The sequence below is a fragment of the Pseudocercospora fijiensis genome (genome assembly GCF_000340215.1).
Source record: "Pseudocercospora fijiensis CIRAD86 unplaced genomic scaffold MYCFIscaffold_1, whole genome shotgun sequence".
NCBI classification, from domain to species: domain Eukaryota; kingdom Fungi; phylum Ascomycota; class Dothideomycetes; order Mycosphaerellales; family Mycosphaerellaceae; genus Pseudocercospora; species Pseudocercospora fijiensis.
Window position 1 is genome coordinate 958,324 of NW_006921532.1, and position 27,993 is coordinate 986,316.

Genomic DNA, 27,993 nt, shown 5'->3' on the forward strand with positions numbered 1-27,993 from the left:
TAAGAGGATGCTCGACAACTAAATCTTCGAGTACTACGACGAGAAACTAGTAAGACCCTCTCTAAAATAGTATAGTTATTAGATAATAGCTAACGGTCGACATATGCTACGCGCTACCTTAGTAAGCTTATATACAAATGTCTAGCGGGTGTACTACTCCGGTAGGATCGGCGAGGCTAGAAGATATATATTAAATAGTACTACTATAAAGTCACCCCTTTTATAATATTGTCTACCGCTACGGTACTCGGTAGAATACTAACCGGATAGTCGATAGAGTCGCATTTAACTAAAGTTAGAGGTAAAGCGATCTAGCTAGCCCTAGATTACAAGTTAATACACTAGCCGTTCCTAGATCGGATAACTATATAGAATGCGACGGATTAAGCTACTCGTAACCTTCGGTTATCGAAAGCGTAGAAGATATACGCACGGTATATAGGCAGAGTATAGGATACCTCTAAATTATTAATAAATAACTTCGAGAGCGTACGTAACGATATCGATGCACTTATAGCAATCGACGTCGTTTTAGATTCCGACGATAAAGGCGAATCGATCGAGCGCTATAGTAAGAGTAGTCTGCGAGCGCCGTGTTTCTCTTGCCTACTAATATAATCGATAGGTCCTAAAGCGTCTACCGGGTAACAATTAAGTAAACAACTTAAAGCCGGCGACAATGCGATAGATAGGTTAGCGGAGGCGGAGGCCCTACCTAAGAAAAACGATATTAGACTGCCTATACTATAGAGCAGTTTCTAAGCGATAGATTAGGAGCCGACGGAGGCTACTAATCCGTTTGCTTTAGTACGGGGAGGCAACGGTATAAGTGCAACCGAGACAATAGAATACAATAGAACCGAAGACAATTAATACTAAAGGTATAGATATACCGCAGTAATAGCAACAAGGAAGGATTACGCGCTAATTGCTATAGGAATAGCAGGTGTTCTAACTAGTCTTGTATAACAGACAAGACTTTATTCGCGGCGGTAAGTAATCGCGTTAGGGATGTATTAGGGCTAGAAAAGGGGGAGTAGATATAGTAGGCGGATATAGAGGCGGACGGCGGCAAAGTTAAGGAGATAGCATTTAACGAGGAGACGTAGGATCGAAGAATTAGAAGATATATAGTAAAAGAGAAGAAGAAGTCGAAAGGAAACAAGCGAAAGAAGGTAGAGGTATATCGCTTTAATATAGCCGTAGAGGACGAATAGAATACATTCTTATTAACCGTAATAAATAGATGCCCTATATAATATAACGAAATCTATTAATACTATATAAGTCGGTCGCTAAGTCGGTACTAACTTAGTATACGTAGTAGACGTATACAAATGCTAGTAGTTACCCGAGTATACGTATAAACGTTAGATGTTAGTAGAAGCAACAATCGTATAATATATAGATCCGATAGAAAATGTAATTCAAATGCTAGTACTAGTATATACGACGACTCGAGCCCGACTCGATATACAAGTCGGACGGTAAAGAATAAAATTCTAACTACGATTAGATTTGCTAGAATTTCTAGATCGCGACGATCCTATTAGACAAGATCTTTAACGTGCGATTCTAAGGATCCTAAGGATCCTAAGCGATCCTATCGATAGGATCGTCGCGATCGGTAAAAAAGTTTCCGTAACGTAGATACTATAGTCTCGAATATAGCGGGTCGACTAATCTACTATATATACGGCCTTATAGCGGCTCTATAGTAATATTCGCGATAAATACGACTTCCTCCTACGTTTCTACCTCTTCTACTTCTATTACCGTATCTACCTCTTCTGCTTCTATTACCGTATCTACTACATCTACCGTATCTACTATATCTACTATACCTACTACTTCCGCGGAGCTATCGATAGCGATAATATTATCTCCTAGCGCTAGGAAGTCGTCGATATATACTTTATATAATAGAGATTAAGCTATTATCGTTAGTATACCGATCTACTATAAGAGAAGGAAGAAATACGATATATAGGCACTATAGTATATGTATTCCCTATATAACGCGCTCTACGCCTATTAATAATACTAGCCGAGAACGTAAATAGCCTATATTAGGCGGAAACAGTACGTAATTTAAGAGATATTAATATAGGCGCGATTCTACATTAGTTCTAGCATAGGGATCTACTAGGGCTCGGGCGGGTAGCTAGGGCTCGGGGAATCCTCGAGGGTATATCCGTAGCTTTGTCGCCCTCTCTACGAGATAGTTATAAGCTACCTTATAATTTAGCTAAAATCGACACTTTACATTATAATGCCGCACCATACCGTTAGAATAGTGCTAAAGTGAGCAAACAAGACCTATAGAATATATTAAAGACCTCTATATATAATATAAACTATTAGGTAGTGTTATAGGTTTACTATATTGCTATGTTTCCTCGCTATTGCTAGGCAATAGCCCTCTAGAGGCTAGCTTAGTAGGCGACTATAGCGAAGAAGGTAGCAACGGCGGTGACGATCTAATAGGCAACTCGTGCCTATTAGATAGACCACGTAGTAGTGTAGCAGGCTGTATGTGCTAATTAACAGGTATTAGCTTATTACCGTTACTGTCGCTACTACCAAAATCGCTGCTATATATTATACTATTGTCTCTTCTAAACTGCTTTATTAAGCGCTCCTTAGCCGCCTTCCTAGTAGCAACTATAGCTTATTGCTACCTGCGGGCCTCTTCTTTGTAAGTCTATATAATAAGCTTATATAAGGGTTTAAGTAGACCTTCTTCTTTAGTATCCGGATTAATATTACTGCTAGGCTTACTACCGTAGGTAAGCACGTTGTAGACAGAAACGATAGTCTTCTTAGCTCTAGCAATCTTAATATATATGCGTATAATAGGGAAGACTTTAAGCGCTTCTAATAATAGCTTAGTAGGCTTATAAGTCTTTACTAATTAACTAGCAGTCGACTATAGGTTATAGCCTATCTTACGCAATAGTTGGACCTTGACCTTTATATTTGCACGGCCCTTAACGCTTATATTAATAGCCTTGCGACAGCGCTTCTTGTAGTTAGTCCATTGTATCCTTAATCGCCTAGCCTTGTCTCTTGCTTAGTTTAGTGCCGCCTCTTAGTCGTCAAACCTCCGCTTCTTAATAGCCCTCCTTGCTTATCTAGTATATAATAGTCTACTAGTAACAATAGGCCTCGAAGACGCTTCTTCTCGTCGTTTACGTACCCGAGTTGCCGCCTCGGTTTAAGAGAGGTCAAAGGTTGCTTAGGCGGCTAATTAAGAGTTGACTTTAGTATAGATAAATAGCCGCCTTATAACACTAGCTAATAGTAACGACAGGAGGCCTTCGAGCCTCTGTTAGAGGAAGTCGGTATGCCTTATAGTAGTCCGTACACTTATTAATCTAGTCCGACTCTCTATTGCCGGCCTAGGCACCTCTAAGTTACATAGGCGCTAGGGAATTGTTAGTAAATAGTTATCCCCGCGGAGGTATTCTAGGCTTCTAGCCGAGTCTACAACTCGGTCGGAATAGTCGATAGCAAGCGCGTCTAATCGTTCGTGTTGTTACTAGTATTATGTACTGTCTCTAGCGTTGTATTCTAGCCGAAGGAACGTTATAGCGCGCTCCGGATCGTATAGAAAGAGGCCTATCTTACGGAAAGAGGATTTAATGCTACTCGGTTTGAATGTATTAGCTCGAATAGAGTCGATTGCGGCTATAAACTCGGTTACACTAAACTAAATACAACTAGTACGTGTAGCGTCTATTATAGCCTGTTTGTAATAGTGTTTGAATAGCTAGAATAGGACTACATCTAGCGGTTAAAGGAAATGTAACGTATAAGCTAGCAGGCCGAAGATTACTATCTTGTAAGACTATACAAATTCTAGGAACTCTTAGAAGTCGTAAGAGCCGTAATTGTCGCATATTAGTATACGCCACTAGTCCTCGTTGGCTATATATCGTTTCGAGTATTTGTAGAAGTGCTAGATGTAGTAGTAGGCCGAGTTGTCGTTTATATAACTACTTTCTATTACGTCTACTAGCGTAGACGCGGACAGGTTAGTAAACTACCGTTCTTAGAGCACCTTACTAGCAGCAATTAGCATAGGTAGAATAGAGTTACCGGCGGCATTAACTAATTTAACAGAGGTTATATGCTTCCGGTTAGTCTTAGAAGCGCTCTAAGAGCGACGTTTCGGGTCTATTATAACGACGTATTCCTTACCTCTAATACTAATCCGGAAACTAGTCTTATCGAAGTTCTATATTAGCCGTAGATCAGCAATCTTATAGTATGCTATTGTCTCTCGTAGCCGTATATACTATCGTCTTATCTGCTTAGGTTTATAGGCCTCCTTCCGTACTATTTCAATCGGCTTTTATAGTACTTAGTAAAGCCTATGTTCCTTTATAAACCTCTTTGTCTAGCGCCTATCTACCGTCGGTGGATTAAGTAGATCTAGCGCGTTACGAAGAAGGATATTATTAGTAGTAACGTATAGCAATCGTATAGGAATATCTAGGCCTATTAGCTCGCGCCTATAGCAGTATTTAAGGAGGGCTGTTTACTAAGTAGGCTTTATCTTCGTATTTAGTAGCTGTCGCTTAGTAAGGGCACTACGACTACTACGACGACCTATAACCTTTAGATACCGGAAGCGAAGCTTCTAATAGTTAACGTACTCGTCGGTAGACTATTACTTAATGTTAGGTACGTAATCGTCGTAGTCGTAGTAGAAGGATAGTATCCTATCCAAAACGGCCTGAATACGGTTTTCTTCGTATACGTAGGGCGTTAATTTCGCGACGGGGCGGCGTATACGCGTACTAGCGGTTTTACGGGCACGAGGCATTGTTAGAAATTCAATAAGTACGTATAGAAGCGGTTAGGAAATTAATATGGTGGATCTGATAGTATAGTGTTGGTATTATAATGTAAAGTGTCGATTTTGGCTAAATTATAAGGTGGCTTGCAACCACCTCGCAGAGGGGGCGACAAAGCCACGGATATGCCAACCCCGGCATGAGCATAAGCTTAGTTAAGCATTAGACAAGTCCTCAAAAAAGAAAATTCGCATCAATCCCACACAAAACATTTCCATTATGCATTACTTGTCTTCATTGAGAATACACAATGACTGCACAACCATTGCCAAATCAAAGTCTTCAAATCTGTGCATCCCATTCCCCGCCACGCCCGCACCAAACCAGCTAAAGTCTGCATTCGAACGACCTCGATGCCAAAGAACTGTAATGTCATGTATCGGTATAGGTGCGTGCAACGACCCTGTCCAAACATTTTCCAAGTCCATCCCGGAGTGACAGACAGAAGCAAGGACGGACGAAAAACAAAAAGTCCAAAGTAATGCTCCGGAGCATGGCACTGTAGAAGGAATCATACTCGCATCAATCAGTGGCCACTGACCACCTCAGTCAAAGCTCTCCACTTCTCCTCATCCTCCACCAGCCAACCTCTAGATCTCATGACGCCATCGACGACATCCAAGACTTGTCGGAAGCCCGAAGCAGCGCCTTTGACCTGCACGAAGCGTGCGATCGAGAGCCCGACCTTTTGACCGCGCTCGAGGACAATGAAAAGTTCCACGCGGAAACTGACAGGCTTGATGTGGAGAGTGTTGATCTTGTCGACACGAGCTGTGATGGTGTTCGTCTCTCGGGAGTACTCGAGATCGCGAATGCCGTGTCGCTGCCACTCCTTAAAGAGCACGACCAGCTCTTGCCGAGCCCGACCTCGGGGGATGCTAAAGCAGAGGACGTCCACCACAGGCTTGATGTTGAAGAACCGAGCGAACCAGGAACGCTCCGGTCCCGCTGTCGGTGGACTGTCATTGCTAGACGGTGCTGGGGAGGTCGATGAGAATAACGAGTCCAATGATTGGTTCGTAAGCATGGTGGTATTGTCTGTAACAGTCAGCAAGCCTGGGGCATGCGTTACAACGGGAACATGCTTACCAGGCTCTGTGACCATCGTGGAGTCATCGCCTTTTTCGCGGCTCATTCGTCCAAGCCATTTCGAGAAACCCTTCTTGCTATTGCCAAATCGGTGCTTGCGGATCGGGAATTCGCTTGATTGCGCCGAGAGTGGTGGCTCATCGGGCAACGATTTGCTGTTAGGCGAGTTTCTTGTGAGGCGCGACGAGCGTCCTCGAGCATCGCTCTCGTCGCTTGCGGTCAGCATAGACTTAGCAGCCTTCGAGGCCGGGCGTCCTGATTGTTCATCTTCCTCCAAATCCCTCTTGATCCTTCCGAACCAGCCCGAGCGTTTCTTTCGTACTAACGTCGGTGTGCTCAGGGTTGTGTCTTCGTCGATGGACTCTAATGCAGAGACGTCGGCAGCGACTGTATGTTTGCGACGAAGTGCATCGCTCGACGCTTTTGTCGTAGGCCTCCTCTGGACGTCCTTGCTGAGCTGATTGCCGCTGCTGCGTTTGCGGACATTCAAAGGAGCCACGGTGCCTGGCGACGAGGGGGGAACAACACGAATGGTGTGATCCTCGGGATTCCTCTCCTTGGCTACTGGAGCTGTCACACTACGATGCCAGTTGCCTTCTTTGCTGCTTCGCTGATCGCTACCTTCTTCCGAGATAATTGGCAGGAACCCATTTTGCTCCGACTGCTTGCCACTTTCCGGTGCAGATACTATCCGTCTCTCCGAAGCTGGACCACTTGTGGGCATAATGTTGTCAAGCATCTTCATGACCTCCTCGATTCTCGCGGTGTTGTCTTCGCCGCTGCCCTTGTAGGTGGCTAGCTTATACTTTGTTTCTTCCAGAGTCCGCGTCAAATATGAGTTTGGAGTATCCTTCGGTGGGTCTGGTAATGGCCGTGGTGTTGGTTCTGTCGCCGAAGGCAGGCCTGGCGTAGTATCTGATGGCTGAGCCGCGATAGATGAAGGAGGAGTGTCATAAGGCGAAGGCTTATCTGTGAGAGAAGTCCTGGCAGTAGTGCTGGAATTGTAAGAGTCTCGGAAGAACGCTTCCTCACAAGCTTTCTCCAGCTCGGCGCTGTGCTTTCGAATCTGGCTGCGCATATGATCGCCAGGAGTATCGAGAGGCTTTCGGACTTTGATACGAGGCGTCTCCAGCTTATTCGATCTCTCTTTGCGCGATTTGATGGGCTGTGCCACATGGGCTGTGGGACTATCCTCTGCGAAATGTCTAGCTTGAGCCTTGACTCTGGCTTGGTGGTCGCGTAGGTGAACGGGCAAGCTTGGCGTGACTGGCGTCGAGGCATTGGTCGAAGACATTTGCGATGTCAACGCGCTGGCAGTTGAGACCCGACGTATATGACCGAAGCTTACACCACGCTTGTGAACGTCCGATGGACGCATAGTGATGGGAATCGGCGGACTGCTGGGCAGCAGTGTGCTCGTCAAAGAATGCCGCGACATTGACGACCGTGGCAATGTTGATCTGCTCCTACCGGATCGAGGCAAGCTCGATGAGGATACGTTAACCGACTGACGGCGATGAGCATACCTGAGAGTCTCGATCCGTGTAGAGTTAGGATGTCGCAGATTACGGCCCACACTTGCCCTCCTTGTGCTGCTGGTTGCAGTACGATGGACCTTGATGTTTACGTATTCGCCATTGGAGTTCACGATTGGATCTCTCGAAGCTCTGTACGGATCATAGCTGCTGACAGATGGAGGCGGCGCGACAAAGCTGTGACTAGGTCGTAGATGCTCATCGTTCATGATTGAGTACTTGGACTCGGAACGCTGGGCGGCTGTCGGTAGAGGAGGTGGATCGTCACCCCTGAGCGGATGGTTGTGGTGATAGTCGCTTGCCGAGTAGCTGATATCATCAGGCTCCCCAATGTAGTTCTCCAAGTTCTCTTCGCGATGCTTGATCAGTGCAGCATAAAACAACTTTTCCTGGTTGTACTCATTGTTCAGCAGTTTCTGGACCAGACTCTGCTCTGGCTCGCTGTGCCAAAGCGTTCGCATGTTGCGCAACAGCTCGCGATCAATGTCCTGTATACGATGCACGCGCCATTCATCGAGCTTGGGTATATCTCCGACTGCTGCCTCCTTTGTACCATACTCGCCAGTGAAGCCGAATTGCCGATCATATTTGTGGAGTAGAGGATGGTCCCAAACTTCGTCCATTGTGATTCGCTTCTTGGGATCGGCCACGAATATCCTCCTGATGAGATCTCTGGCTTCGTGGCTGAGGCCCTCGGGCATGAGGTAGTTCGCCGCTAAGATTTGACGGAACAGTGTATGGATCTTTCCGCTAGCGTCATAATTGTAGGGCGTGGTGCCAGTGAGCATCACGTAGAGGATGACACCGCAGCTCCACACATCGGCCTGATGTCCATCATATTCCTTACTCGGTGTGTTCACGAGTTCTGGTGCAGCATAGTGAGGGCTGCCGCAGGGTGTGCTGAGAAGCCGGCCTGGTGGCTGTAATGCAGCCATGCCAAAGTCGATGAGCTTCACGGTCAAGTCCTCCTTGTTGAGCAGGATGTTCTCCGGCTTGAGGTCGCGATGGCAGATAAGTAATCTGTGACAGTAGAGGAGGGCAGAGACGATTTGTCGAAAGATGAGAACAGTCTCGTCCTCCGGGAGACCCTTCCTCTCGTCAACGTAGTGAAAGAGTTCGCCACCATCGACAAATTCCATGATCAAGTATCTGATTTGCGACTGTCAGCAAAGGCACTAGTCTTGGTAAGACCGAAACTCACAGTTCGTTACGATTCTCCCACACATCATACAAGCGGACGATGTTTGGGTGCTCCAGAAGCTTCATGACTGCAATCTCCCTCTCCAAGCCGTGCGGAATTGGTTTGTAGCCAGCAGGTGACACGGCAGAGGAGCCTTTCGTGCTCTCGATGAGATTGGCCAGACTTTGAGCACGAGTGCTTTCGGCAGCCTTTCTCGTGATGATCTTGACCGCGCCCAACTGGTCTCGGTACCTGTGTCGAACAATACGGACTCGGGAACAGCCGCCTTTGCCGATCGTCTTGCCCAGTTGCCAGTGGCCGATAAAGGCCTTCCGCTTCCGCGGCGATGCATTTGTCGAAGTCGTTGAGATGGCCGAGTTGCGCTTCGAATCGCGTTCGTATTCGCTGGCGATGTGCGAGACTCGTTTGTTCTCCGGTGAGTAGGGCCGCTCATTGCTGCGAACCGCCAAGGTGCCATCCGCCTCCAAAGACTCGTTGTGAGGAAGAGCAGGATGTGGTGAGGTGTCGAGCTTTGCATGGCGCGCCTGCTGCTTCGATACTGGTGGCGTGTTGGCCTTGTTCTTCAGCTCAGTCAGGGGCTGTCTTTTGGCCGCGCACCGGCTGCTTCGATAGCGCTCGGCCATGAGTTAGACAGGGTGGAATGGCTGCATACGCCGGAGCTATTCGTCTGAAGATGCCCAAAGTTCTGTGCTGTACGTGCTGCCGCGCGGAGATGACGATGCTGTTTGTGTATGTCTCACGTGCTATCCAAATCTCTCGATTTCCAGCTGGATCCGCGCTTTGTGCCTGTGACACGAGGCGCGTTACTTTCGTGCTCCAATGAATATGTCGTTGAAAGTGACCGGCTCGACGGGCGGGCGGGGAGGGCGCTGAAGCGAAGGGAAGCGAGAGGACAGCGTGCGGCGATGGGCAAAGCCACCAGCTCTACCCTCTGGCAGTGGAGGAGCAGACGACTCGAGTCTGCTCGACAGGAGCGAGTATCTCCTGCTGCTGGACGGAAATGCAGATGCAGGGCGGAGCTGTCAAAGTCGCAGTGGCTTCCCGCCCGGATGTTGTTGATGCTGGTCAAGGAAAGGTCAAACGAACCCACGGCAGGCGGAACGCAGAGTCGAGATTGATGGCAACTTAGCTTGCTGCGCGGGCAATGGTGCGCGCGTGAGAGGGAATTGTGCTGGGGAATGAAGGAAGGTGGATTTGTTTGGACTCGCCAGCACAGGAGGCCGTTTGGAATGTGCTTCGGCTGCATCCGAGCGACTTCTTCGAGCATGCACGTCGACTACATCTACATGCGCTTTGGAGTCCTACTGGCGCACCAAATATGCCAGTCTCCCGTGGCTTCGCGCGTGGTATGGGCGCACGCGGCAACGCGCATCTGGCGACATGGCGGTTAACAATACAGTAGGAAGTCTGGGGAGCAGCACTCACAGAGCTTTTGCCGAGCTTCAATGCTACAGTCATTCAAGTGGCCCAGCCGCTGGAGCCAGACGTCTTCAGCTCCCCGATTGTCATGTCATGGAGAGAGCGATGCTCGTGCCTGGCTGCGGCAATGCTTCATTGCTATCCTGTGCTCCCCATCCTGCTCTTCTACACGAGGCATGTCTTCTGCGCAACCCATCACTCTACAGCACACGCCGCCCGGCCTTGCACACCTCCAACGCGTCTGGTCACGTTTCTATCCACGCCGTCTCTTTCTTGCCATCCGCACTTTCTCCGTCTGTGACCTCTTCGCAAATCCGCTCGAGCTCGAAAAGGTAGCCGCGCTCGTCCGGTGTAGGACAGGTTCTGAGCATAGGTAACGGTGATTTCGACGTGGAAAAAGAGACAGTCGCCGCTGCGCTGCCCTCGCACAAAAGAGCGCCTCACGCTCTGCACGTATCCGTTGCGACACATTTGCGTACCTGGCTGGTGGAAGGAAGGTACCTCGTCTGCAGCTTGCCTTGCCTGGCCTGGCATGGTTGCGAACGCTACCCGACAGCGTGGGAGCCAAGGCGAAGATCCATGCAACACTGGCAAGCTTTATATGCACCTCTCACAATGGGGACAGATCCACCACGAACGATGTCCAGCACGCTGCCCTTGACTGTAAGACCGTGCATCTCTCTTTCGAGAAATTGCTCTCATCAAAGGCAGCGAACGAGACACGAGGCCAGGAATTGCGGAGCTGCATTTCCGGAGGGCCAGCCTCGCACTTGTCCGGAAATGATTGGATTCGCATCTATCGTCCAACGTCGGTCGGAATTGCTCGGTCGTCACCATCTTTGATGAAAGGGAGAAACCCCGAACGCCGCCGATGTGACAGCTAGACGGACGGCGTGCTTGAGCGAAGCTGCTCAGATATCTCATCGCAACTCGCTGGGCGGCAGATCATTGCGGCATACCGCATCGTAGATCACCATCGATCGCTGCAGGCTTTGTTGCACGTAGATTGATCTGGGTGGAGCCAATGCATGCAGTCTGGACTAGGGTTGATCATAACAATACTGCTGGTTGATTCATGCTGTTCGCTATGTCTGGCGCTGCACAAGCTACTGTCGCTCATTGTGAGGGATTCAGTCCAGGTCCTGCATACAAGAATCCCTCCCGCACACACGCGCAACGCTCTCAAGCCGCTGAGCAAGTCTCGCGTACGCTTCACATCCATTCCTGTAACACAAAATCCCGTCATTCATTTGACAAGTCCTGATTCCAATGGACTGATTCCAGATGTGCTTCCGAATCAAAAAACTCCTCTTGTGCACCCGGCTCCTCGCTCACCCGCCGCTCGTTTTGGCCATCCCATTCGTAACGCTAACGTAATAATTCGTATTCAAGTTATACAATGCCAAAGAAGGGTATCGTCAAACAGTAGAAGCAAAGAACACGTAGTAAGACTACGCGTGTGCTGAGATTACGGGACTGTGTCCTACGCTCTCGCTTTTGGTTTCAGGTGACTGCGATCCGTCAAGCTCCTTGACTTCCGCAGAGGCGCCACCTGCCTTGCCACAACCTTTGACTAGGACGTGTCGCTGAATAAAGTGTTAGTACTTGTACGTGAAAGCGTTGAAATCTACAGTGAGCTCACCTTGAGCGCGTCCTTACGCGAGAAACTCTTGTCGCAATGGCCGCAGGGGAAAGGCTTGACAGCCAAATGAATGCGCTTATGTCGCTTAAGATCGTGATTTCTATTGAAGCTCTGTGGGCACTGGTCGCATCTGAACGGTCTGTCGTTTTGTGGATTGGGAGCATGTTGGCCGTAAATGTGGTGCATCTGTGCTGCATGTCCGCTGTTGAAGTGTGGGACCATGCCATGAGGCATGCCTCCGACGATTGACGGGTTGTGGACGTTGGAGAGCACTGGTCCAGGTCCTGGCATTGGGTAGCTATAGGGGCGGTGCTGGGCATATGCCTGCTGTGGCTGCTGTTGATGGATGGATGGCACTGGGCCTTGTTGGTGGACCGGAGACATTTTCCCGAGTGGCCCACCTGCGCTGATTGGGCTCTGCGCGATGGGAGATGGGCCGGTAGAGTAAGAGAAGCCCCCCTGTTGTGGATTCGATGACTGCTGCGAGTAATATGAAGTGGTTGGCGTGGGCGGGTGCCTGGCAAATGATTCTTGGCTGTGCACCGGGGATGGTTGGCTCACTGGAGCAGAAACCATCATGTGTTGATGAGCTGGCGCGGCGGGCGCCGACATTGGCATGGAAGACGCCGAGTAGCTCTGCATGTCGTATGGAGGTGGCGGTAAAGCTTCGCTAGCGGTGGGGGAGTTGCTTCCGCGCACGATCGAGTTCAGAGAGGGTGAAAAAAGCCCTCGGCCCTGTCCAGAGAAATGTGGAGCGCTGCCAGCTGATGAGTATCCGTATGATGAGCTGCTGGTCGTTGATGGTGGCCACATTCCACCGCCGTTAGGCGTAAAGGGCTGAACCGCGCCGCTGCTAGGCAGAGGATTGCTCGAAGCCGGGCTGATACCGTCGGTTGAGCCGTTGCTTGGAGGTGTCAACAAGTTACCGACGCTAGTCAATGTGGTCGCAGGAGCTGGATGACTATAGGATGCGTACTTCTGATGGTGCGAAAGCTGGACCGGCGGTGGTGGTAGCTCAAAGGCTGGGAGGTTGTGAGCGTTTGGTCTCCGGGCTGTGAAGCTGGTTGGAGCGCCCATATGGTCCTGTCCAAGTCCCATTGAAGGAGGGTACGCTACTGCTGCAGCCACGTTTGCGGTTCGACGATCGACGAAGCCGAGAGGCTGGTAATCTGCAGGTGGGGTTGGCAGCGGAGTGACGAACGAAGGTGAGAAGGAAGGCGCAGAGAATTTCTCAGCGTGCCAGGAATCACCCGGTGAACAGCGAGTGAAAGCCACGGAGGGCGGTTAGAGCGGCTTATTGAAGCGGCTTATGGAGGTAGATAGAGTGTTGCCAACGATGGACTTGTTGTAGCGATCGATGGTTGTCGATTGCTTGTGAACGATGCAGGATCCGAACAGCTGGGTACGAGCAGGCTTTGTACTCAAGCCAGACACCGAGTCGCTGGTATCAGAGCGCCTTGGGCGGCGAAGGAGAATGCTCGAGCTGGGGTCGAGTGTGTGCCGATTCGGTCGCAGGTGACGCACGATGCTGCAGGAAAATCCGAAGCCGTCACAAATCAGGCGTTCGGCGTGCAAGGCCTGGGAGATTGGGCTCACAGTGGTATATCGTGCAATCGGACCGCCTGGTTGTCCGTGAGCCGGGCAGGCGAGATCTCTGTCGACCCAGAGGTGTGGTCGCGCAGATGCTGCGTTACACCCTGGTTGCACAGGGGTGGGTTGCGACTGATATTATTCTGATCCTTTGTGGGAGAAAATGTCCGAGGGTCTCCAGCAGAGGCAGGCCAGCGTGGAGTGGGTCGAATCGAAGCTGATCTGGAGCACGGAAGCTGCGACGGTGAAGGTCAGGGACCGTCGCAAGAGTCGTTGTTGGAGCGTTCGACGTCGACAGGCGCCGAGAGGGCGAAGAGGCGCGGTACAGATCTCGAGACGGAAAGCAAATGGCCACGAGGTGAAGTTGCAGTCACGGAGTGCGGGCGCTTTGAGATGTGGGCGTGGCGATCCTTTGTTTAAGGTCCAGCCCCAAGCAGCCTCCGGTCCTGCGGGCGTGGACGTATATGTACAGAGGACGGGTAGGGAGGGAGGCAGTTAGCGTGGCTTCCTGAAATCTGGATCGGCTAGTTAGGGTAGGGTCGATGCTGAACTTTCCCGTGTTTGGAAGCAGGCTAGCGAGGCTTGATAGCGACGGGAGGAAAGACACAGACACAGCGGACACCGGTGCGAAGTGTGCGACGCATGGTGGTGTGTGCGGCGGGCCTCATCTCGCCTCGCCTGTCTGCAGCGCGTCTGCTCCCCAGAGCCACTATCATCTCTGCTTCTGAAGCCGATGCAGGTGAGTGAATGCCTGCTGCGTGGTGGGCGACGGCGCGGTCGCGGAGCACGCAGCATCGCAGTTCACGACCGGTATTTGGAAGGCCGCGCTGAGATGCTGTCCCGTTCTGGCAAGGAGGGCCAACACGGACAACAAAGCGCCCACCATGCAAGCGATATGCCTTTGTTCATCACACTGGAGATCCTTTCCGTGCCGCTGATCCCTGTCACCAAGCATGCAGCGATTGGGCATTAGTGTTTCGCTTTGGCCAGCCTGGTCCATGCAGTTCCGAGCTGAAGGATACTCTTTGGGCGGACCAAGCGTTTCTACCTGCGCCCGCCACAACGACACGCCTGCTGGACCAAGGTTCCGAGGCCACTCACCTCATCATCGTCGCGCCAGCTAGTCGCCCATGGCTGCTGTTGGCTCCAGGGCAAACGCCTGGATCGCGCAATGCATCTGAGACATTCTCACAGTTTTTGCTGCAAGAAGGCGACAAAGGCACTGTACGATAAATTAGCAACCAGCAGGCCTGATGACCAGTGCTTGACTGGACAAACGACCACGACAACAATCATACGCGCGCAGTTGAAGCTTTAGCTGGCGAAGGTGCAGAATCAGATGGCCGGATCGCAGTCGATTCGGAGCAGACCAGGCCAACCTTGACATATCGAATGCTTAGCAAGGCAGGTGTGGTCGTAGTAGTAACAGTCCTTTGGTGCTGGCAAAGTCTGCTGCTTGTTGTGAACAGCTCATCTCTGCTGCTCACGCGCTTCCGGCCCCCGTAGCGGTACCTCATCTCGCGTGCGCTTCATCTTCGATCACCAGACAACAGGGCAAGCGAATCACGACGCGGAAGACATCATGCGGCAGGCAACAGGGCAGGGGTGTCTGAGAGCATTCGAGACGACGACGAGCCAGCTGCACGACAAAGATAGACTCTGCAAGTATCCTCGGCTGGCTCCCGGATCAGCGTAGCGTAGCTTGAAATTAGGGCGTGGCTCACAGGCCGTAGCTCTCTTTGGTCTGGATGCCACGTGCGGATGATGCAGAATTCAGAGGTTGTCTTGCATGTCAGGAAATTTAGCGTACCACTGTTGTAAACAGTGGTTTACTTCCGGAGGGCGTTATCTATTGACTCGGTATAGTTTGCCTAGTATTTGACGGTGCTTTTCCTCTTCTAGTACCGTAATAACCTTCTTAGTTATACTTCTAGTTCTAACCTTATCTCTATAGCTCTTTCTTATATATAGATCTAGCTCTTTCTATAATAGCGTAAATAGCACCTTCTTATTGCTATTATTCTTATCGCTATACTACCTATCTTATCTAAACTAGTGCCGCCGTTTAGGCCGGATCGTATACTATATAATATAATCGATATTCGAGAATAGCTATTTAATATACTAGAGCATAGATTAACGTACGATCCGGACCGTTTCGAGGTATTAAAGGCCTACGTAAGCAATATATATAAGGAGTCGAGGTCGGCGAGAACGAAGGATAGCTTAGAGTAGCGGTCGTACTAGTATTATCGTTATAGGCGCGATTAGTAGCGAAATAGGGTGCTTCTAGATAGTATTCGTAAGGCTAAATACAATAAAGAGCCTTATAATACCGTAGTAGTCGTTATATCGCATTATCGGAAGGGGGCCTCTAAACTATACGAAATTAGTATCTACCGCTATCGAGTCGACCCTTCCGTAGTTAGTAAGGACCTATATTACTATAACCTAAGATATATAGATATTAGGTTATTAAGTAACGCTCTAAGGGTGTTTCTCGAGGAGCTAATAGAATAGCGCAAATTTAATGTAGCTAAGGTGCTAGATTTCGTTAGAAATAGTCCTTCGAAGGACGAGTTTAGTAAGATAGGTAGGCAGTATATAAAGGCAGGCACTATTACGTAGTCGAAGGTTAGGCCTAATTTAAGGAAGGTACGTAGTAACGACCGTAGAAATGCGAGTATCTAGCTAGACGACCTTTCTATCGCCCTCTAAGGCCTCTATAACGACCTAGATAGCAGGCCGCTCTAGTATTAGATAATAGAGAAGAAAATAAAGGGCAAGGTAGAGCGTAGCATTGTCTTCTAGACTAAGTAGTAGCGACAGTTATTAAATACCGAGGTAGGGGATGTAAGTGTAGGTATTGTTATTATTGTTACTATAGAAGGCGCATAACTAAGCTTCTAAGGCTTGCGTTCTACAGTTCCTATAACTAACTTTAAAAATTTAAAACATTACTAACTTATATACTATATAGTTATTCTTACTAGACGCAACTTATAAGACTACCGACCTTAGCTAGAATCTTTTTACTATCTATATTCGTAACTAGTTAGGGTGTTAGTTGCTAGTAGGACACTTATTGCTAGAATCTTAGAAAGCTAAGCTAGTAGAAGCCGGTCTTCGAGTTATTAAGAATTAGTTACTATACTAGAATGCTATAGCCGCTATAATCGACGACTCGGCCTCTAAGTAGGCGGCAATTAACCTATCCTAGAAGGAGAAACAGGTACTTATTTACCTCTGCTAGCGGTACGTTAAAGAGACCTTCTTTCGCTTATTTCTAGAGGCCCAATTTCTAGAGATTATTAAGCGCTTTTACTACTCGATCTACTACGCTCGAAGCTCCGCCGACGTCGGTAACGATATAGTATAGATATAGGACTAGTTAAAAGAGAATAAGCCTATAGACTAGCAAAGCAAGGTAGAATATATACGGCACAATTAGGCTAGTTACACGTTACGGAAATAGGCTACTTAGGCAAGGCTTTATAGCCTATTATTGATGCAAATAAGGACTACTTCGCCTTTCGAGGATTATTACTATGCTATTAAGTTTGAGCGTAAGCGCAGCCTCGTACGCTACAACCTCTATAGCACTATCCTCGAGGTTCTTAAGGTAGACGACAGGCAGGCTTATAAGGCACAACTAGCTAGCTATAGGATCGGCAAACGCATACAATATTAGTATAAAAAGGGACTTTTAGGCTTCGAGAGTCTGTAGCTACTAGCGGCTTAAGATCGCCTTCGAGAATAGGTAGATATTGCTATTAAAATAGAGGCTAAGGCAGCACCTATATATAAGGGCACACTATGTAGTTATAACAGTGTAACACCTTCTCGTTGTAACTGCCTCGCCTAGTTTCAAACACGCCTTCCTTGCTACTACATTCTTCGTAACTACCTATTTAATAGACTAGAAATTAGTAATATATAATAGCGACAATATGTCTAGCTATTTGCAGGCCTTAACGTTGTCTTAGCTTACGAATACTAGCGCGCTCTCGATACTTAACAACTCGTTATCGAAGGCTATTAAGAAGACGCTGTTACCTTAGCATAAACACTACAATTAAGAGACCTTCGAGGCTACTTTAAGGAAGCGGTAGAAATACTGAATTTGAAGTATTAGCGGATAGCAGATAATCCTTCTATTAACCCTTCTATTAAGGACTTATTCTATGCCTTCTACGTACGGAAGGTTAAGGACTTCTCGGATAGTTATTACGCACTAAATATTAACTATTTTATCGCTAATCTAAAGGAGGTCTAATTTACAGGCGAGACTAAGCGCTAATAGACGACTTAACTACCTTCTAACCCTACTATACTAACTCGATTGCTACCGCTAGGCACGCCGGAAACTTATTACGTCTATACTAATATAACCCTCCGACCGTTACTATTAAAACGGCGCGTTTAATCGTTACCTATTCGCTAACCTATATTCTTATTACCTCCGCCGCTAGGTAACCTTACTCTAAGGCCAATTCCGCGCCTTCTACGCCGCGAGACAGTGCTAGAAACACAGTCCTTATAACCGCTTAATTTAGATAATATAGAAGAGGTAGATTTAATAGGAGATACAACACCGCTAGTACGAGGTCTACTTGCGCCGCTAGGTACTTACTATTTAACTAACTACTAGTATTAGGGTAAGCTATTATAGGTCTTTATATACGGTATTCGCGAGATTAACGGTATTACTATAGACGACCGTTACTTTACCGATTCCGGCCTCTCGTTCTTTAAGGAGCTTCTTATCTTCTATAACGTAGACTAGGATACTATAGATACAATAATAAGCTATATAAGAGACGAGGATTACGAACGAGCGGCTAGGCGACTAACTAGCTAAATAACAGACAACTTAGAAGACGACGCCGTTAATAACTTGCCTAGTAACGAGCGAATTAGACGAGAATTAAGAGGCGTAAGGACATATAGTAACCGCTAGTTAACCGCTAGTAGTAGTAAGTTAATAACAACTCGTAGACTACGTACTAAGCAATAATAATAACAAGGTCGAAGAGATAGCAATTAGCGAGGGCAAGCCTTTCGCTATAGTCGTAGAAGGCGGTAATTCTATAGCAATTCTATAATAACAACTCTTAGTCTATATAATAGTCTCTTCTACTACAAAATTGCCGCTTCTATAATAGTTAAATTGCCGCTTCTACGATAGTTAACCGATAGGCTCGAGAGAGGCGCCCTTCTTAACCTAAATCGTTACTACGCCGAGTGGTTCTAAACGCCACTAAACCAGAGGGCTGCGGGTGGCTTATTGCCTAGTAATCACTAGTAAAAGGCTGTGTCCATAACTCCGCTTTAGGTTCAGCTAAAACACCTGACATCCAGGATAAATCGAATTCAGACCAAAGACAACATTGGTGCTCGATCAGTTGCGGTGCAGCTCCATTTGCTGGAATTTGCAGGCAGGCGTGTGCTCAGCATGAAACAAACAGGAGTCGCCAAAATTCTCCCTTGAGCGCGCTGAAGCTTTGTCGGCCGCGGATGCGCTCGGTGCTGGTGCGGAGAGCAAGACATCTTGTTTTCGCAGCGGAATGGCATTGCTGTCAAGGATTCTCGTCTCTGCGCTAGCCCACCACGGCATGCTGGAGATCACGAAGCATCTACAGTATCCATGCAATGGCGCTCACCGCAAGGCTCAAGCACCACAGCTCGGTTGTGGCTTCCACCTCCCGCCCTCGGGTCTGCTGGTCCACGATTCCACGAAGCTGGTTCGTTTCCGTTTCACGCAGCCAGCGACTGTCAAAACTGCTGTATCTCAGCACGCAACCGCGCCTGGGACTGGGACAGCACTGAACACAGCATCTACACGTACACGAATCCCGCTCCACGACTTCGCGCTGCCCTGCCCTCTCAGTCAGGCCGAACTCCACCGGTCCAATATTTGCAGGATTCAGTAGCTTGTTGAACTGAACTTGAACCGAGTGCCATCGCACCAATCAAGAGGGCAGTTAAGCGAATTAAGGCCGAGTTGAGCTCCAGACATCGTGCGAGCCAGTCTGAGGCTCTGAGCGCACGACTCGGTCCGCGTCCCTTCTCCCTGGCAGTGCCTTAGCGCCACGCGCCATTCCCGCTTTGGCGCTGCCTCTTTGCGGGAAAGCAGTCCCCGCCGACTCGATCTTGTTCTCTGTCAGATGCATCTTGTTCTAGCAGCCGTGGCAACGTTTCAAAGCCTTCCGACGCGCGCGCCAGTCTTCTCCATATGCAAAGGTGATGTTGACGTCGGCCGGGGCGTCCAAAGGCTAATGTGGAACGCTGTACGGAGGATAGATACTGTACAGCGTAAAATATGCGCCTTCGATTCTGTGTAAACTTCGAAGGCATCATCATACTTGCACCTCCTTACGACCCATGAGAATGGCCGATGGGACCAACTCCACACTTTGGCTTCGACGCTGCACGCGAGATCAGGGGTGATCGAGCTGGCCACAGCTTCAAGCGTCCAGGTCTGGCCGAACTCAATTTACGACTATCCCACCGCTCTGGAGTCTGAATCGAGTCGTTAACCAGACCGTCACCGTGGTTTATGCTTCGCTGAGTCCAACGTACCAGGGTGCTTTCTTGAAACAATCCTCTATGATTTCTATGTATGTATACACCTGCATGTCAGCGCGCGGCAGCTCGAGAGTCAAGCAGCTCCAACAGCTATGTGCGCCAACCAATGAGACCCTTTCTTTGCTGCAATATTCAGACCCCTCGTTCACAGTAACAACTTCCTTGAACTTCGCGAAACACGATATTCTGCGCCCTGCATCTCGTCTAGATTCAGCTATCTCCAGTTGGGCGCAGTGTCAAAAATCCATCTAGTCACCGTCTTCTCACCCGCCTAGGCTGGGCGCTGCAGTATTGTTCGGTTGGCGCGCGCTAAAATGTGCAGGTCACGATTGTCGCGTGGCCGCCATCTTTTCACGCCTTTTCGGAACAGGAGCTGTGCCCGAGATTGATGTGCTCGAAGCGTTTTTAAAGATTAACCTGCTGATGTTCAAGTCCCGCCAGCCTCGCATGCACGACCACATAATTCCCCGGAGTGACTAGAACGAGCTGATGCTGCACACGCTTTTGGAAGGTGTATCAGCCAGATTGCCTTTTCTGGGGTTGCGGAAACGAGTTTTAGTTCCCTTTGGTGAGATGTGCTCGGAGTGACGGAGTTTCGTTCTTTACGGCGTACGATCTATACGAAGGACATGTCAAAATCGCATCGGCACTGGATACTCGACACTCACGCCACCTTTCGTCCACGTGGAAGCCGATATCATCCCGTCGTGATCTCGTTCTACGTTGCTGGCAGGGAAGCACACTGGGAATTCTGGTGTTGTTGGTTGTACTTGAAGGAGTTGTACCCCTTCTCGGTCCCGAAAATAATCTGGACCACATCTGCCCCAGCCCTAACCCAGATGCCATCATCGCACACATCGCATACATTTTGCTTTGACTAGCACTATCTTTCGGCCTGTCATTTGACAAAGTCCTACAGTCAAGCAATTATCGGCACCTTCTATACCGCATCTTGCACTAGTATTCGTCTAATTTGTCGTAGTTGTCCCTAGAATTTAGTTGCCGCTAGCGTACCTACTTCTAAGTAAGGTTTGCCTTATAATACGAATTACCGTATCTAAAAAGCACCTATTTTAGTAGCTAAAACAGGCAAACTATAGATGCCTCGGTTCTCTACCTTATATATTAGTATAGTGCTAGAGAGAACTATTATTTCTACCTTTCTCTTTATTTATCGACTCTTCTACGACTTCTATAGCTCTTATTAACGATATATCGATATCTACGCTTATTACGGTTAATATAGCTTATCTAATCCTATTCTTCTTTACGGTTAAACTGCGGTATTCGTTATTTAGTCTATCGACTATAGGCTCCTTAATATATAGGGATAGATTCGAGAAGATATAGCCCTTTATATCTAATTTCTAGAAAAAGAAGAATAAGGCGCTACGTAATAAAGACGGGTTAACGTAGCGAACGCTTTACTATTATCGTTATTAGCGTAATGCGAGCCGTCGCTATAAAGAAGGAGACAGTATTCGTAAAGTCGAGTTTAATAAGGATATATATACGTTATAAAAACTTTTTTTCTAATCGCATCGATTCTATCGATCCTATCGATCCTAAGCGATCCTAAGCGATCCTAAGCGATCCTAAGCGATCCTAAGCGACCGAGTCGCGACCCGACTCGTACCTAGATCGCTTAGGATCGATAGGATCGATAGGATCGACGCGATCGATAGGATCGATACGGTAAATTTTTGTATATATAGGATCGCTCTAAGTCGCTTGTAGTCGCAGTCGTTAGTAGTGTTTATACTATTCGTATAGTGCTATATTAATACTTATCGACTCGTCGACTCGGTCGTATTAGTCGACTCGGTCTAAACTAGAATATACTAGTAGTACTATAGTTTTAAGTATATTACTATTATATTAACCGTCGTTACTATATGTCGCTATATCCTATCTTATATATTCTCTATAAACTATAAAATCATTCTTCGCCGCCTTAGTATTATTGTCCTCTATATTTCGAAGATACGATTTCTATATACTCTATATAGTATATTGCCTTTTTATTACTCGCCCGTAAGCCTTTATAGCTCGCATTTCCTTATCCTCCTATTCCTCGTCGTAAATTGTATTATACGTCTCGAAATTAACTATACTATTAATATAGCGAGTCCTATATAGGGCGCCTTCGTCTACGGGCATAGCGTATAATATATAATAGACTAGTAGTAGGCTATATACCCGTCGCCCTTTAAGTCTACTATAGTACGGTAAAAGACGCTATAGCCGGATTGTCGTTAGACTATACGCATCCTTATACTCGCTCTTGTCGTTAATATAGTCGTAAAGCTTAAGAAAAACGCCTATAATAGGCCTCTATTTCGTTCTAAGCCCCTTCCTATATTTAATTCCTATTTCTATATTAATCGAGATTACATACTTTAGTTAAGCTAGTAGGCGACCGCCGAATCGAACTGCTAATTTATTAGGTGTTTCTATACAATTAACGTTGTATTCCTATACCTATATAAAATTATAACGTCTGTTGCCGTAGAGCCCCTCCTAGTTTAGTATATATCTCGCGAAGTCGGCTGCTACTACGTTAGGATATTCTATATCCTTACCCGTAGGCTTCTAGTATCGGATTCTACCGTAGAAGCAGATCTCTATGTCTAGGACGTATATACAGTCCGTTACGATGTCGTTAGGGTCGGCTACGGTGCTTAATGCGCTATTCTTATCGTAGGCACTAGGCACCCTATTACCGTACGAATACCGCAATCGCTTATTAGAAGTCGCGACCTAAGTTCTCTTCTATTGCAGCTGTAGCCTCCCTTATCGTAATCTACTTAACCGATTTCTTTCCGTCCCTCTATTTCTTAGGCTAGTATCCTAGGATGTCCTCTACTAGCCGTGCTATAGTTAGCATTATTAGCTGTTACGTATACTCCTTAATAGTGCGAGCATTTGTAGGGATTGCTATATATTCTTTGTCGTCTTTAGCCTATATATTTAATCTATTAGCATCGCTATCTAGTATACTTTCTTCCTAGCTAGGCTTCTTATTTGTTAGCCGAAATGCAAGCTTTAGTAGTTTATAGTGTTTGTGCTCGAAATAGCTAGTATTTAAGTCTAGAAGATTGCCGAACGTCTTAATATAGCTCGGGGTATGTATTATGCCGTAGAATTTTGGTATATTAAAGTGCCCTTCTATTTGTGTTATTATTAGCTCGTTAGCTTCGTCGTCCTCGTCTGTTGTAACCGTATCGTCGTTATTTAGGTCGTTCGTTCTTCGCGTAGCAGCCTTCGCCTCCCGCTAGGCCCTCTTCTATGCCTTTGTTACCCTATATAGGCGAAACACATTCTTCTATTCGTTTATCCGGTGCAATGCTATCCTAAGATACTTAACTATTTCGTCGTTATAGCATTTATATATCGCTAGAACGGTAAAGTCTACTAGTATACGCAGAAATCTTATCGCCTACGGTTAACGGACCTCTTCGAGTAGTAGTATAAATATAACTAATAAGACTTGTAGGACGCTTTACTGCTCTTAGCCTGTCTACTAAGTAACTACTAAGTAGTAGCAGAACTTGCGAAGATTAGTATATACGGGCATATACGCGAACCGTCTGTCTAGTATCGTATCGATAATCCCTTATACTACTATTTTCCCTAGCTTTCTTGTTTTAGTAGATAGGCCCCTATTCGAGGTCGAGTCGGCAACTAGTCGGTATCTCCTCGTTTTTATATAGCTTATCTTGTCTACTAGTAGGTCCGTAGTCTATTAGATTGCGTATATTAGCACTCCTTTTAGCAGCTAGTGCAGTGTGTCTACTACTAAAGACTAGTATATATCGACGTGTTTCTAGCGCTATATAAAGCAATCGATATCGTAGACGTTCTACGGATCCTTCGCTATATATTCGCCTTTGCGTTGCCTTAGATATCGCTACTTCGTAGATTCGTATAACCGCTATTCTACTATAATATCGAGGTGCTTTCGTTCTATCGGGTGCACTAGGCAACTTAGGTAATGCATTTTTGTCTTAACTCCGGTAATTGCAACTTGCTCTTTATAGTCTACTAACATTACTACTAAGATTAGAAAGCACCTACGCGTCGCGCTATCTGCGTATATAATGTCCTAGCCCTCGCTATCGGCCGCTTTTATAGCGGAGCGAAATATATATACTATCGATATGTAATATATACTGTTTTTAGTAAAACTATCGCTATCCTTAACGACCGGCAGTAGTCCTAGTAAGATCGTGCCGGGTCTGTTATTCGCGTTGCGTACTCGTACGTATAGGTTTCCGATAGTAAGGTATATAGGGTATGCTATTAAGTTACCTTAGTAGTTAGTTATCTGCGTTTTATCGGTTAATACGATTAGAGGTACGATCGTTACGCCGTCTATGTTTATCTTGCTCTAGGTATCCTACTACTAGTCTACTAACGCTATATTAGAGTAGATTCGCCGTAGTAGGTCGTTAGTCGTCTACGCTCGATATAGCTTATATACTAGATTATTCCTAAAGCTACTATAACCTATTAAGAACATTACTGCTTTCTTAACGGATCGGTATCGCAGCACTAGCTCCGTGCTACCGTAACCCGTTCGACTTGTCGGAAGGCACAGCTTTCGAACCTTTATTTAACCTAATGCCCTCGATAGTAGTATACCGCTAGCTCGCAGTTTCGACGTTATAGCCTTTATACTTTTCTAGCTTAGTAGATCGTGTAGTAGTGCTAGCCTCTCGTCTTCGAAAAGCCTCGCAATTGTATGTCCGGATATTCTCTCTCTCTTTAAGAATTGCGTAAAGCTTATATCGAATAGTAACTTAAATATTCCGTATTCGCCCGAAGTATCTTGTGTTCGTATTTCAACGCTGCTTATAGATTAGGCGCTTGTATTTACTCTACTATACTAAACTGTAATTATGCTATACCTAGCTATAGGCTTGCTAGCGGCACGGCTAGTATATTCGGTAAATATATCGATATTATCTGCGGTACGGTAGCCTTTTAGTGTTAGCCGTAATCTTATTAACTTCTAGCTTCCTAGCGTTATTGTCGTTCCGGCGGCAGTTGCCTATACGCTTTCTATTTCGTCTTCGTCCGCTAGGCTATCCTATATATCGAATTCCGGTAATTTAAGATATCTATCCTATTTAATGCTATCTATACTTCCCTTGTCTTCCTATAGCGCTAGTACTGTTAGCGTTAATGTCGTTGCTAGAACAGCTTCTATTATGCCTTCTTTATTTACGTCTTGCTATATATCTTCTAGTGTCGATCTATCGTCGGCTTGTTCGGCGCTCTAGTTACTACCTTAGATCGTATGTAAGTCAAGTCGGGCTCGCTTCGTAGTATTGTTTATAGTAGAATCGTGCTCGGCAAATTCTTTTAGTACGACGCGTTTCTCGCACTTGTTTCTATATTGCTTATAGCCGTAGGAGCTTTTAAGTAGCTAGTTGCATAACCTGCATTCGATATAGTAAGACATTACTATATATATAGTTAGCTTTCGATAATAGGCGCTAGTGCTATAGCTACTATAGGGTTGCCGTATGTCGACGTATACGAAGTTACTAAGGCTCTACTACTACGAAGTTAGGTATAAGTCGGGGTCCGACTCGATGTCGATTCGTAGCCCGCGGATTCGGCAAAATCTCGGATTTATCCCGTTCGATTATACTAACTTAATATTACTCTACTAGCGCCTCTTACGATAATATTTAAATACTAATTTGTATGTCGACTCGCCGTCCGACTCGGCTACTAGTTAGGACTAATCGGAAAATTAATACTAAATATAAACGACCGTACTACACTTCGACTAGACTTCTACGTTACTTCTAACGCCCTAAGGCCTATATATTATACCGTAAAATACGTTATACATATTCAATTCTATATACGTATAGGAGTAGCATTGCTCCGGTTTAATACTGCCCCGTAGTATTATTAATTACGTTAAATTCGCCCGGTACTACTAAGGCTTGCTCTAGTTATGTTATAGCTAGGTTGTATTCCTAAGCAAAGTAAACGAATAGCGCTCGAGTGACTGCTAGTAAGTATTACTTAGCCGACTTAGTAACGACGTCGTTTAAGGCGGCATCTAATAAGCGGTTTATGTCAAATCTAAGGCCTCTAAGACTCGTAGCAGTTACGACTACCCTGTCGGTACGCCTATTAGATAGAAGTATAAAGCCTTATCCTGTCGACTCTATTTAATTTTCACACACACGCTATTACATACACGCTATTACACATACGCTATTATACAGACCTATACGCCGACTTATTAATATTAACCTATGTCTTAACCTCTAGCGTAGCTAAGTATCGGGTCTCGCGTCGCTCTAGGGATAGTACGCTAGTTATCCGCTCCCTAGCTAATAGCACTATTCTATTAGCTAGAGCCCGCGGCTCTAACCCGCTTTAGGGTTCTAGGTATTAAGGTCGGCTAGGTATGTTTCCGGTCGGGGTCGAATTGCCCTTATACTAGACTATATCTTCGACGTAGCGAGATCTAGAGCTAATCGTGTCGATGTAGGTACTTTAGCCGGGTGTTACCTACTCGCTCGCCTATACTTAATAGGATATTATAGGTTATAACCTAGAGTTAATCGGCTTTCTATACTAGTAGGCCGGGGAGGGTAATAATACTCGCGTCTACTATTTTCTAGTCGGTAGCAATTACACTACTACTAGTGCCTCTTTCTATTTTATAGGCTAGTTCGCTAATAAGGATTTGCTACTCGATCGCTCGTACCTAGAAGACTAGTTTGTATACCTCCTATACGATCTAGTTCTAGCTAATACTAAGCTCGCCGACTATATTATGTTTCCGGACGGCAGTATATTAGACTAGGACGCTAGTAAGGATCGTGCTATTGCTTTAGTCCGCGGCGTAGATGAGTAGTATATCGATAGTATCTAGAGAAGTACGTTTTACTATAACTCGAATGTTTAGCTACCGCTAACTCTAAGTAGCACGATAAACGTTTACTACGGTCGGCTTAAGGCAGTATTGTATGCTATCGCAGGATGGCGTGCGAGCACTGCTAGTCTAGTATAGACATATGCATTATTTATATATAGGGTTGCTAAGTTCGGGGTCGATTAATAATTTAGGGGCGGATTAATACTACGACTCGGTATCTTAGAGTTAGCCTGCACTTTTCGGTAATACTATTAATATATTAAACTTATATCCTGCTGTATTACGATACTATTTTCTAGTATTACCGTCTTCGTGTTAGACGCTCGGTTAGCGCTAGACTAACCTATATCCTATATACTAGCGGCAACTACGCCTTCGCGGATTGTCGAATTACCTAGAAGTAACTTGAAACATTCCGGCATATATAGCGACCAATTTAAGTACAGATACGTATGCCTATACATTTTATCGCGATAGGCCTTAATATAGATTAATGCAGTGCCGAAGAGTTTAGCTACTACTAGTTAAAATTATTGTCCTAGCTACTATCCTAGCATTCTACTGCTACTGCTACTGCTACCGACTCGCTATAGATAGCCTACTTAGCCTCGATTCGTATAAGTTCCGTACTGCTTAACTTTCCGATATCTAGTTTCCTTGTCCGATCTAGCCTCCCGGCTACTAGATCTATATCCTATTGCTACTATTACTACTACCGACTCGCGGCGGATAGCCTACTCGGCCTAGAGTCGTATAAGTTCCGCACTGCTTCACTTCCCGCTATCTAGTTTCCTTGTCTTATCTAGCCTCCCGGCTACTAGATCTATATCCTATTGCTACTGTTACTGCTACCGACTCGCGGCGGATAGCTTACTCGGCCTAGAGTCGCACGAGTTCCGTACTGCTTCACTTCCCGCTATCTAGTTTCCTTGTCCTATCTAGCCTCTCGGCTACTAGATCTATATCCTATTGCTACTATTACTACTACCGACTCGCGGCGGATAGCCTAATTAGTCTCAACTCGTACGAGTTCTGCACTGCTTTAGGTCCCGCTATATAGTTTCTTGTCTTTTATAGCATCTCGTTATAATTCTCGGTAGAAGTACTATAGGATTTTCGTCGCCGTCGTAGTTATACCGTAGTTAACGAAGGTCGAG

The 27,993-nt window shown here is 46.6% G+C and overlaps 2 protein-coding genes across 2 annotated transcripts; both read right to left on the reverse strand.

Annotated features, from left to right (window-relative positions):
• Positions 1–5,400: 5,400 nt before the first annotated feature.
• MYCFIDRAFT_94287 (uncharacterized protein) lies at positions 5,401–9,274 on the reverse strand (the record flags this gene model as incomplete). The annotated part of the gene is made up of 3 exons (XM_007922570.1): positions 5,401–5,900; positions 5,952–8,635; positions 8,688–9,274. Coding segments are annotated over 3 exons (3,771 nt in total), but the record flags the coding sequence as incomplete, so codon positions are not given.
• Positions 9,275–11,587: 2,313 nt separating this feature from the next.
• On the reverse strand, positions 11,588–12,168 carry MYCFIDRAFT_122488 (uncharacterized protein; the record flags this gene model as incomplete). The annotated part of the gene is made up of 2 exons (XM_007922571.1): positions 11,588–11,692; positions 11,749–12,168. Coding segments are annotated over 2 exons (525 nt in total), but the record flags the coding sequence as incomplete, so codon positions are not given.
• Between the last annotated feature and the right edge of the window lie 15,825 nt (positions 12,169–27,993).